Genomic DNA, 12,436 nt, shown 5'->3' with positions numbered 1-12,436 from the left:
GTTTGTTGTTTAACAGCGCAGTCTGCAACATTCCACCTGTATGGCTGTATATAACCAGGAAATTCAGTAATGTACAACATCAGCATCGATTTATGCAATAGTGATACGATGAAATTTGTCAACCAAATCGGCGAGGGTAACCACCCAATTCCGTCATTTATCTCTTACACAAGTTTGTTTTGCTGAGGATCAGTTGTAATCGGGATCTTAACGGGTAAGGTACAGTAACAAGCAACATGGCACCGAGACAAAGTTCCTCATTAGCGAGAGTGTTGACCGTTTGCTTAAATGCAGGCCCCTGTTCATCGACGTCATCTGCAATGCCGGTGTATTCTCCTCCTGTCGCAAGACGGTTAAACATAGTCTGCACCTGTCTCATGTAGAGCAAGAGCAACAATGTCAGGACTTGCCAGAAGGGAAAATATTACTGTTCAGGATATGCGAGGTTGATTACTTTCAGTTCGATGATGTAGGAAACTAATAGGTGCAAACGTTGTCTTCATCACCAGATACCTCAATCGCATTTCTGTTCATGATTTCGCATCCCAAATACTAGTACCACTTATTATACGTCCTATCAGTGAGCGTTCACCAAAACCAAGCTCGTCAGCAAATACGTATGAGCCTTCACCATAACCAAGCTCGTCAGCAAATATGTATCAAAGGCACCATTTCAGATATAAACCCGATGAACCATGATAAAGCAAAACTATTATTCATTGCCTCCTCAAATCAAATTACTATTTACTAACTTGGAATGCGCTCTCTCGTGATAACTACCTGGCTAAGGTATTGAAGAAAATCAATGGTAAAGTCGATGTGGAACCGTTGCAGCAGACCGAAATACTTCCTTCACACGGCATGGGATTATCAGGCGTTAGAGGTTTCTAGGTCTTACCAGGACGTAGTAGGCAAGGAGTGGCTGAAACATTTTGTGGCTAACTATTATGGACTCAGAATTTCGAACGATACTGTGTTGTCTTCAACTCACTTGTATCGGTGTGACATTTCCTCCATATCTGATCGTCTATTCTTTCCATTTGTATAATGCTTAATGGCATTTCAATCAAATTTTGGAAGAGTGTGTGAGTATTGTCTCTTTTGGCAATATTCCAGCAATATCACGGCGGGAAATGGGCTTCACACATTGTACCCATTGGGGATTCGAACCCGGGTCTTCGGCGTGACAAGCGAACGCATTAACCCGTCGCCCCCATTTGGGAAGAGGAAGTGACGATGCCAAGTTATGGAGGATGTTCTTGAGATCATGACCGTGCACTGCAGCCATGGCGACTAGAGACTTGTCGACAGTGCCTTGCCCCGACGGACGAACGCCGTTGTAATGATTCAGTGTCTTAACATTCTTGCATAGCTGGCGTATCGTATTAGCCGAGTATGATCATGTTTGGCCTTTATCTGCGTACGTAAGATGTCTTTGTAAGCAAACAAACAGAAGCCGGCTTCCCTTTCTGAGACCGTTTGTCTAGTCTCTTTTGACCGTTTGTCTAGACTCTGGTAGTAAGATGAACTAATGCTTACAAAAGGTTTAAGACAGATGGAGCTGATTAAAAGGGTACGGTGCACACATGTCAGAAACGTGGGAATCGTCAGTCATGTTCTGTCCATGACGATTAATAGTAATATCATGCACTGTGTTTATAATATCCTTAGTCGTGTCGATTTAGAGGTTCGAGCACGATGATGACTGAGTTACGTGCCCCTAGTATCATACTGTAAATCAGACGTGTTCCGTTACTGGAATCCCTACAGAGATTTCTACTGTGGATAGTTTATGGAATCAGTATGTCTATGGATACCAGAACAATGTAAAGGCGGAATGCATGTGGCGTGTTTATCTCTTAATGTTTCTAATTTGTAATAGTCCCAGTCCTCGAAGTGGCATCAACATGCTTTGGAAAGTTCCATCTTTGTCACACTTCTCGAACTGCATTTTCACCTTCATCCCAGTATCCTACTCCGTATGGATCTTTTTCAGTTTAAATGGAACCATTTATTCTTTTCAGAGACAAAGTGCTAGTCAAAGTTCGGTGTCAGAATGTCGGGTGTGGCTGTGCGGTAATAGTTTGTCTGGTTTAGTCAACATAATTTCAAGAACCACTAAACCACTGTTGATTGCGGAGTTCAACAACATTCGTAAACCTGACAATTCGTCACGAGGCACTGGTAGTACTAGGTATTCATACATACGTATTATGTGACTTCAGAAACAGCTGTACTTTATAAACATATATACCATCTTCGGTAAATATTCTCTATACTAAAAGCAGATAAATGATAATGTTGGCACTGGAGTCTAAATTGCTGCAATTATTTGTGAGATTTTCAGTCGTGCAAGTCTCTTATGATCTTCGGTTTGAGTCCCAGGTTCGCTATAAGCGATGGTCAGTGTGGCTGTCAGCTCATTTGTACATCGGCCTATATTTCAGGGGGAATTAAGGAGTCTAATCAATATAATAAGACGTCAATGCCAGAGAATAATCTCTATCGATTGTTAGCCCATTCCATAATGCTCGCAAGCAGTCAAAGGATCTCTGAGAACCAGCGATGACACAAGGTTTTGAAACAACTGGTAATGAGTGAACACATGAACTTAGTGTCACACTGAGATCTATGTCCGTCATACACCGTACTTATCTCCCTAATAAACCACAAATCAATAATATCCCCACTATAACACACAAAATCGATGATACCTTATAGTAAATGAGGCATCGATTTGATAGCCCTGTGATTATCTTCTCTGAAGAACCCGTCTTCACATGCCTGGCTATTTTGACAAGGCTCGGTATTGACAAAATAAACTTTCTTTGGCTATGAAGGTCATGTTAGATATTTAAGACGTGCTTGTAGATAATAATGAGCATTTTGACACATCTCAAACTTAAAGAAGAACACGTGTTCAATTTATGAGTTGTAAGTATATTTCGATTTCATATAATATGGATTTATCACTAAGTGCCTTTGTACATAGAGAAAACGAAAATAAACACATTATTTCTTTCAGTTTATCCTAGAAACGATTGACAACATGGCCCGTTTCACTTTCATTTCCTTTTCATACGTTTGTCTGTTTCCTGATCTAATCCACAGGACCAAAGGAAAGTTTAAAATGTTTTTGGAAAGAAAATGAAAAAAGATTGGGAACTTAAATGATATTTCCAATCGAAAAATATTTTGCACACTTTAGATGCTATCTTACTTACTGTGACTTAGCTATTGACGTACTGGCCGTACTAGCCGGGTCTTCGGCGTGACGAACGAACGCTTAACCACTAGGCTACCCAACCGGCCCTATCGCACAGTAACCAGTTTGGACGAATGGTGGGTTTATAGTGACAGTCCACTAAAATACCATACCGCAATAAAAACATGGAACCACATTCAGAGACTGTATACAACAGGTCGGCCAGTGCTTGTCTCCTGCTTGTACCCTTGTACCCGCTTGTAGGAGTGATAACAAGTGCCATTTTTCGTGGCTTTGGGTATGACGCAGATGCCGATCAAACGTCGACCTTTGGTTGCCTGGCAGATTGTCTATCCATCTGATCAAGGAAGAAGTTCAACTCAGTTCGAAGATCTTAATCCCCTTCCTGAAAACCGTGAATATTGTAATGGGATAACAAGTGCAGTACAAACTCGAATATAGACTCGAACACGCAATCAAAGAATTCCGACTCTGGTAAAGAACGTCCAACTGTCTAAGACGACATTGACGCCGTTGCCGTAATGCTGTAACGTTCTGAAGTAAATTCACAGCTGCACAGAAACTGCTATTGTGACACGCCACCTTGCAATCAGTCTCTGAACCAGATCATTGACCCTCCTACTTATTTTAGCTTCTTATCCGTCGCTGTGGAGACAACAACATACGGAGCGGTCACGGTTGACTCATTGACTCAATTACTTTCTTTCAAGAAAAACAACGGAAGCGAGTGGGCGATATACTATTTCTGTAAAATGTGGTTCTGCACGCTCAGATAAAGGATCAGGATATTATATAGCGCACATAACTAGTATATGCTCATGGCACTGGTATGTTTCTTTAGATATTAGCGACAATACTTTCAGATTTGTCCAAATCCTAGTACTGTGAAAGACGAAGCAGGATAATTAACGATAATGCGGTTTAGTAGGATAGTTTAACAGGCAGGGAATTGGAATAACAATTTAGAGACAGATTTCTTGGCCCGGATCTGGTAACAATTGAACATATTATTCATGGAAAACATCCCATTTTTCCTCATGTATTATTTTTAATCACGTGAAAAGAAAATCAATATATATCGTGTGAGGTTTGTTCAGTCTCTGGGCGGAAAAGGGAGAAATCTGGTCCTTGAAATTGTAACGGTTTCGCTTTAACCTACTTTATTAAAAGATTTTTAAAAGTTCTGCTGCTCAAACTACACTACACTACACTGCACTGCACTGCACTGCACTGCACTGCACTGCACTGCACTGCACTGCACTACACTACACTAAATTGTGTGATTACGCCATATTGTCTTGATATGTCTCAGTTTGGTTTATGAAAGGAACCCAGGGCCATTATGTCTGTATTTACTTTGTTAGAAAGCGTTCAATATCACAAACAAAGGGCTTCTGCAGTAGAATCTGCTTCCTTGCATAATAACAAATAACTCAATAATATATTACACGATAGGCTGTCTTACCAATTGCAAGATGTGGGTATTAGAGGGAACACATATATAGTAGTGCACCATGTTTTGTACAAATACTGATGCTGTTATCGATTACAGGGATCCACATCATTCAACAAATAGGTGTTACTTGTTTAACCATAGATCTCTCTTATATCAAATTTTAATTAACCGCCGCTAACGGATCATGTCATACAAATAAATATATAATGTTTCGTTCAATGGATGTCTTGGAAAGTGTCCAAACTCCCAACTCAGTAGTCATACTATATCATTCATGTCTAAACTGCAGAACGGTTGTTGATTTGCCCCTGCGTGAGACACCATTGGGACAGGTACGCCTAGCGTTTGGAGAACGCATGCTATCATCATTACTTGCTAGTGAATCTGACAACGCTCTCGTCGGAATTTAAGAAGACATATTATGTTTAGTATATCAGCCTGTTTGTTGTTTAACGTCGCACTCTGCAATAATCCAGCTATATGGCGGCGGTCAGTTAATACTAGTAATCGAGTATGGACCAGTCAATCCGGTGATCCAGTGATCCAGTGATCCAAAAAAGTCTGAAGAATGGGTTACAGAAGATCAGCTCTAACCCTAATTAGTTCTACACAGTAAATAGTCGTACGATTTAGTTTGTCCAATTTACAGCACCAAGAACCTTAGAAATATCACGTGGTATTGTATCAAGGTGGTACCACCAGCAACAAGGGAATAACTTTATCTTATTTGAAGCGTGGACATCAGCTTACACTAAAGACATCTCTGTGAATGTGAATTATTCTTTGACACGAACAGTCAATATGTCGATATACTGGAGAGCTTGCAGACAAGACACCTCTGCAGAATTTGTAAGTTAAGATCAAACATTGTTTATCACTATAGAACAGACACATTTAAAGACTTGTCGTGCGCAATATATGCTGAACAGCAAAAGAACCGCAACTCTGGCTTTTTGTCAAGGTTTTAAACAGAGGACATAAACGTGAAAGCTTACTTTTATGAAATTTCATTTTTTCGATACTTTCTTTTTCTGGTCAGTAAAATTATTATTATATCGCAAAATATTGAGATATATACAGATCTGTGTTGATGTATAAACATCTATACATGTAGACGGATAACGGATTTTTTGTACAATTATTATGAAACGTATTGTTGTCCAGACTCACTATATTAAACCCCATCGGACTACTAGTTGTTGTTACAATTGACGTTTACTGAATGCAACAGCCTGTCGATGAACGAACCATTCCACTTTTCATGCTCAAATTCAGTTCCAATTTAATTTTGCATTAATTGCTGCAACACATTGTGACACATGTTCTACATATCATGTTTTCTTACATGTCAGTACACACGTACTATCAATCATGCCACTGATCAAAGGCAATGACGGCACTGATGTTTTGGCAGTTCAGTAATGAATGCAGTACACAGAACGTGACATGCATATATTCTGTTACTGGAGATCCGGCATAAAAGCATAGAAACTTTTAAATCGCGTACTGAGTATAATATATACCGTCCACGAGGGACATGAAACAGAATGACAATGGCTGACAATAACTGTATTTGTTGCCTGATATCGCATGCATAATTCACTCCGAAATCCACACATTTTCTGCAGAACATTCCGGATTATCTGGAACCCTCTAGTAAAGATGTTTAATCCTCGCGGATTACAGTATCATTTACAGGAAACAAAAGAGACCATTATGATTTTCATAATGTTTGCTAGACAGTTCGTTCAGAACGCTGCATCCATTTTGAACAGGCATATTATCCTGCGAGGGAAATAATCTGTTAGGTTATAACGAAATAATTGTCTCTAACGGTCTTACCATCCCAATGGTTATCAACGTCTAGGATTGACAGGTGTCATGGTCATGTACAGTGATTAAAGAACCCATGTTCTTCTTGTAGTCAAAACTTGATGTCGGAAGGGTTTTGTCACTTAATGTGAAAGTCAAAAGGCATAACCTATCAGACTGACGAGACACGTTCTTTTCTTCTCCAGTCAGATGGCCACAGCCAGATGTTAATATTGCTTTCAGCGATAATTGAATCATTGTTGTGCTCCTTGTCCTGCAGAGTCTGAATCAACGAAACGAAATGGAGTCATCGTTCTCTACTAGACGGCTCTAGGTTCACATGGGGTTAGCCCTTTGAGTTGAGATTACTTGATCACTGAACATGGTTGGGTTTGTCCACTTTCGTCAACGCAGTACATGGTCACTCTGATGCATGCAGAAACGGCAGTCGACTGTGTTGCCGGTCCAAATCCATTATTGTCCTTCATAGTTTGCTGTTCAGCGTCACACTCAGCGATATTCCAGCTATATGGTGGCGAACTGTAAATAATCGAGTCTAGACCAGAAAATCAGTAATCAACATGAACATCGATCTACGCAATTGGGAAACGATGACAAGTGTCAACCAAGCCATCAAGCCTGACCACCCGATCCATTTAGTCGCTTTTCAAGACTAGCATGGGTTACTGAAGATCAATTCTAACCCTGATGTTCGCGGGTCTCAAACTGGATATACTATACATTTTTCATATTTTTCAGCTACACCGCAATACTTTCAAAATAATTGAAAAAGTCCAACATACTCGCGTTCGCAACGTGAACAACAGTCATGACGTGGGAGTGATGTTTCATCTCTGGATGGCAACGAACTTATGCAAATGTGCATCACAACATTTGTTTGGCAAAACAGTGGAAACCAATCTGGCAGATGCAAGAATTTACCGTTAACACCACTGGATATGATATGACAAGAGGTGCTGATAGAGACGGTTTCACGAATCGTTATCGATAGTGGTATTAGTCGACTCTCATTTTGAACACACGATCCTAACTTTCCGTGGCTGGACCTTGAGAGTATCCGTGAGAGAATTGGTTTATTTCACGCACGTTTACGGGTGAGTGGGCTTATGTTACGCCGCACTCAGCAATATTGCAACTATATATCTGTAAATGATCGCTATTCTAACCAGGACCTTCAAGTGCGGTTATGAAGGCATGTCAGTATAAAGTGGGAGAGTGTCCCGGAGTATTGTATTTCTTAGATGTTTTCCACTTTGATAAGACGCACGAGCGAGGTATGGTGCTGGCAAACGTATTATCATTATCAAGTCAGATACTGGCTACAATATGTGATGCCCATTTTTGGTTTATCCCGCCGAGACATTCTTGGGGTGTTGCTTGAAAGCGGCGTAGAACCATAGCCATTCACTCATTCGAACATGGTATTGCATATTTCACTACTAATTGCAAATGTCACTTACATTATCAAGCGAAAGAGACTACAGCCATGTCTGATACTGGCTAACAAACAAGTAGGTTTTGACGATGACGTTTTGTATCGAGGGTTGGAATGTTTCGCTTTTTTACTATCTAATACCTTTTAGACAACAATTGTTATTTTGGTAAAATCTTATTTAATCCCGTTTAATTAAGCATTTAAGCGAAAGAGAAAAATACGTCAAACCATAAATCATAACTATTTTTATAGCGAAGGTTATATCTGTTAGGGCTATATAACGCAACAGTATGGCTATATGGTATATAAGTCTAGAAATGAAAGCAGCAAAAATATTTCCTTAACCATCCAGCATCTCTTATGAAAGCATTGTGTGATTTTGACTGTATCATGGGCATTTGAGTAAGAACTATAAATACATAACACCAGGTGTTCGCGAAAAGGTGACGTACGTATCCGGTCCTCGTGGCATGCGTCACAAAGGCATGGCAGTGACTTACTTGCAAGAAACAGGATTATACGGTTCAAGTCAATCTTACAAATATGCATGAGGCATCATTTGTGTCACTGAATTGCCCTCCATGTGCTCACTGTAAAGTTGGTTAAAAGGCTACATAGTTTGATTCCACAAAGAAAAGAATCCACACCATAAGGTCAGTCCCTTGTACTAACTGTCCTTTTCTAAACAGATAGATTTTCATATGATGGTGTTTCTAGCACAGCGTAACTTGACCAATCAATACTATGTGGTCAGTTCAGATATGTTTGCAAAAGGTGTAAGAAAAAGGTCTTTCTGGTAACATCATTCATCATCATTCACAATGAACACAAAGGTTTTCGTTTGACTGTATAGCAACCCCCTGTTGATCAGACAATCCACTGCTACAATAGTGTAGTCACTGCTTTTGTTGACAGACAAGACGATATCTTATGGCCAAACATGTAGAGATATCAATAATATTTTACATACCTTTCAGCTCCAGATTCAGCTAGCTACAACGCCGACCTTATTCATACAATTGGTATCGAATCGAAACATGAAACAATACTTTCAGGTAATGGAATATTCCATCAAATCAAGTCATGAAAACTATTTTACATCTAATAAAATAACAGCACTATACATAACTAAAAGAGTCACAAATGCTATGGTGACAAAATATCGACAGTGTTTGTAAAAATACTAGTTTAAGCAACAAAATCCTTTTCCACAGTCACAATAAATCTGTACTCAAAGCAGAGGCAGCTGTGCTATTCCGAAAATATCGAATGCATTTGGTTTATGAATCACCGTCTAATACCAGATGTTCACAAAATCAAAATAAGTGGAATCAAACTAATTTATAATAATATTATTATTAATATTCAGAGAATCAATAAATGCTTCGAATTCCCAGGATAGAACACAGTTACGGACAGCATCGTGTCAAAGATTAATTATAGTGTGTATTCTGACAGTTACCTGACATCCTTCAAGTGAATCCTTAACTTCATATTTTTTCCAGGGTTGTAATCACTTTCACAATATAGAAGTAACTAGAAGTAAATCCTGTTCAAAAGGTGAATCTATAGTTTCTATAAGGATCGTACACATGTACAGTACTGCCAGTACAAACCGAACACATCGTGTTACAATCAGAAACGTCATCTTTCCTCTTTTTGTTAAAGTATACATTTCAGTATTTTGAGGGTGGGAGGAATTTAACTTAAGATTGAATCCAAACTAGGATCATTGTATAAAATATGTTCAAGGCAACTATGCATGATGTCTGTGTTGACAATATATTTACAGATACGTGGTAAACTGAAATATTCCCTTTTTAACACTAAAATAAGGCGTGAATAAGTGAACAAGGTACGGTGACATTTTACTTCAAATCTCCATTACTACGTCACAGGAATGTAAATGCAAAGCTAGCTTCAGCAGCATCAATAGCAGCAACGTAATTAACCGATGGGGAATTGACGGGACGTGATGTATGCTTTAGGCAAGGCCTTCGGAAATGATAGAACAAATGAGTTGACAATTCGTGTGCCGCCCTGACGTCAAATGACGTTACGTTAGATAATACCTCTGGGGATTCCATCTGTCAGGTGTCGTACTGTTATGTAATGTTTCCTAAGTCGTGTACAGGCAATTATTCCTACAACAGGTTTAAAATGTGTAGCGATCTAAGCGTTGTCCTAATAGAATAGACTTGGAAAAACAAATAGTAATAACGATTTGTCAAGCAGCCACTTGGTATATACTATTTAAGTGCGTGTGTGTGTCAATCTGTGTCCCTCTCACTCTGTGTTTGTGTTTGTTTGTGTTTGTGTGTGTGTGTGTGTGTGTGTGTGTGTGTGTGTGTGTGTGTGTGTGTCTATGCGCGTGACATTTAACTTTGCACTGGTACACAATGTAACTTGAATATTCAACAACAAATATCCACCAAGTTTGAAAATGCTATGGGGAATTGGTTAGCCCCTTGGCACATGGAAGTCATACACAAACAGAAAATAGATTTATGGATGTCAGTTTCTTTGTTTTGAAGAACACAACGTTTAGGGGTATATCCTTACTCCTTACCCCAGGTGAATGGAGTAAGGATGTTCTTCGAAACGTTGAACGGTTTGGTATATGGATACTAGATTCCTTAATGTCTTCTAGACATATGGGGTCTTGAAACATGAATGCTACAATTGTGAGCGATTTTAGGAACATTGTCCCGTTTACGAATGGCGAACGACCTACCTGTCATGTCGTCACAAAGTCGCCACAGGCCCGTGTAAGAGCCATGGAGGTAATAGTCTTTTGTGGCATTAGACTGAGGATCCTTCTGAACTAAAACCTTGTATATTGGCGTTGTGTTGGTCAACTGGAGGATAGTGTAAGTATCCAGACTAGCGTTCAGAGACTTCAAGACGGTTTGGTCAAACTTGTAGCTCTGCCAGGCGTCCACGGACACCGCTATCATAATCATCATGGCGGACAGGGCTCCAAAGAAGAGGGCATTCGCCATGAGAATTATCAACGGCGAAGCCATCATCGTATAGCATCGTACGAGTCACCAGACTGTAGCGGTGTCCAAGAGTATCGTGATACTAGCTTCCCGTCTTCCCGATAGTCCCTAGGCCGTGCCTACAACACTTATTATTCGTGTCACGAGCGACCCTTTACGTGAGAGAGTTCAAGTCGGTTATGAATGGTTAAATATTTATCCAGTAGTTCCACGTCATGCTGGAGAGAGCACCCGGGAGAGAGAATGAAAGTCCCCTCTCGTACTGTTTCCAGTCTGGTGATTCCCACATCTATAGGTGTCTCAAACACCGACAACGTCCAACAACCTCCACGACTCGTCCCGTCCTGTTGGAGACAATCTGTTCACAACAACGATCCCGGGCGTATAACACTATTGCGAAGTGGCTTGTCGCCGCGTTATATCGGGCATGTTTCTATGGCAGCAAGAGCCGGCAAAGCATACCTTTCATCAAACAGGCATCGATTGTTTCTACCTGGCTGCGTTGTGGCATTTTGTCTTTAATTTGGCACGACGTGCGTTGGCTGCCGGGAACTGCAAGGACAGCAGTCTTCCGTGTGTGTGAAACAGTCTGAGTGTTGGTCGGTCCCTGTGGGTAGGAGAGATAGTTGATGAACAGGACCCTCTGACTAAATTTACTGGTGCTAAATATGATGTTGCCATTTATTAAATGGCGTTTGAATCATCTGAATGATTTTTATGTCACCAGCTGGGGATAAAGCACCCAGTCGCGGAAGGAGTTTTTGGGCCACCCTTAGGAGATCCAAAGTCTTACAAGCGTCGGTTCGAATTGCAGATTCGACTTCAATGCTTGGTTCGGCAGAACTTCTCAGACCTGTGGTTTTTATGGCACCTTCCTAAACACGAATACAGAAAACAATATCCCTACAGTATTTGAAACTGGAAAATGATGTTTTTAATGAGAAGTCTGCGTTAGTACATCGTTTAAGGATACCAACCTCTTCGTTATGAAATGGAGGTGAATATCTAATAGGCTGGTCCCTCTCCGACGAAAGGGACAAACAAATATAGTTAGAAGTCCTTGACCTTTGACTCTTTAATCTGTTTATATGGTTATCAGCGGATCTTATTCACATCTATCTACCATTAGGAACTGCATCCATTACTTTGCTGTCATGGCAAGGTCACCTTTGTCTTTGATGAAGGACAGTCACTGATTAACTTCAGGCACGATGCATTGATTGCGGTGAATTATTATCTTGAATACAACAATGTTGATATGACTTCCATTGTAGTTTATAACTAGTGTATAAACAATATTGAGGTCCAATGAGCTCAATCCCCAACTATATAACTTTCAAATAATTAAGTGATGACGCAGAAGATGATCACGTGACCCACCAACAAACTGTAACACAGGATATCCGGTTTTCATGGCACGCGTTTGAACGACTTCAAGGATATCAAGTAATTAAGTAGGGATGTTGTTTTGAAATCGAGCGATC

General features: G+C 40.1%; 1 protein-coding gene across 1 annotated transcript in view; it reads right to left on the bottom strand.

The window, feature by feature from the left end:
* LOC137284599 (uncharacterized) overlaps positions 1 to 11,299 on the bottom strand; it is a 31,304-nt gene extending 20,005 nt beyond the window's left edge. Inside the window, exon 1 of the mRNA XM_067816481.1 lies at positions 10,685 to 11,299. Within this exon, the coding sequence (XP_067672582.1) occupies positions 10,685 to 10,979 (295 nt within the window). The 5' untranslated portion in view covers positions 10,980 to 11,299. The remainder of the gene's footprint in view (positions 1 to 10,684) is intronic.
* Between the last annotated feature and the right edge of the window lie 1,137 nt (positions 11,300 to 12,436).

The sequence above is a fragment of the Haliotis asinina genome, chromosome 5 (genome assembly GCF_037392515.1).
Source record: "Haliotis asinina isolate JCU_RB_2024 chromosome 5, JCU_Hal_asi_v2, whole genome shotgun sequence".
NCBI lineage: Eukaryota > Metazoa > Mollusca > Gastropoda > Lepetellida > Haliotidae > Haliotis > Haliotis asinina.
This window is presented reverse-complemented; position numbering and strand designations above follow the sequence as displayed.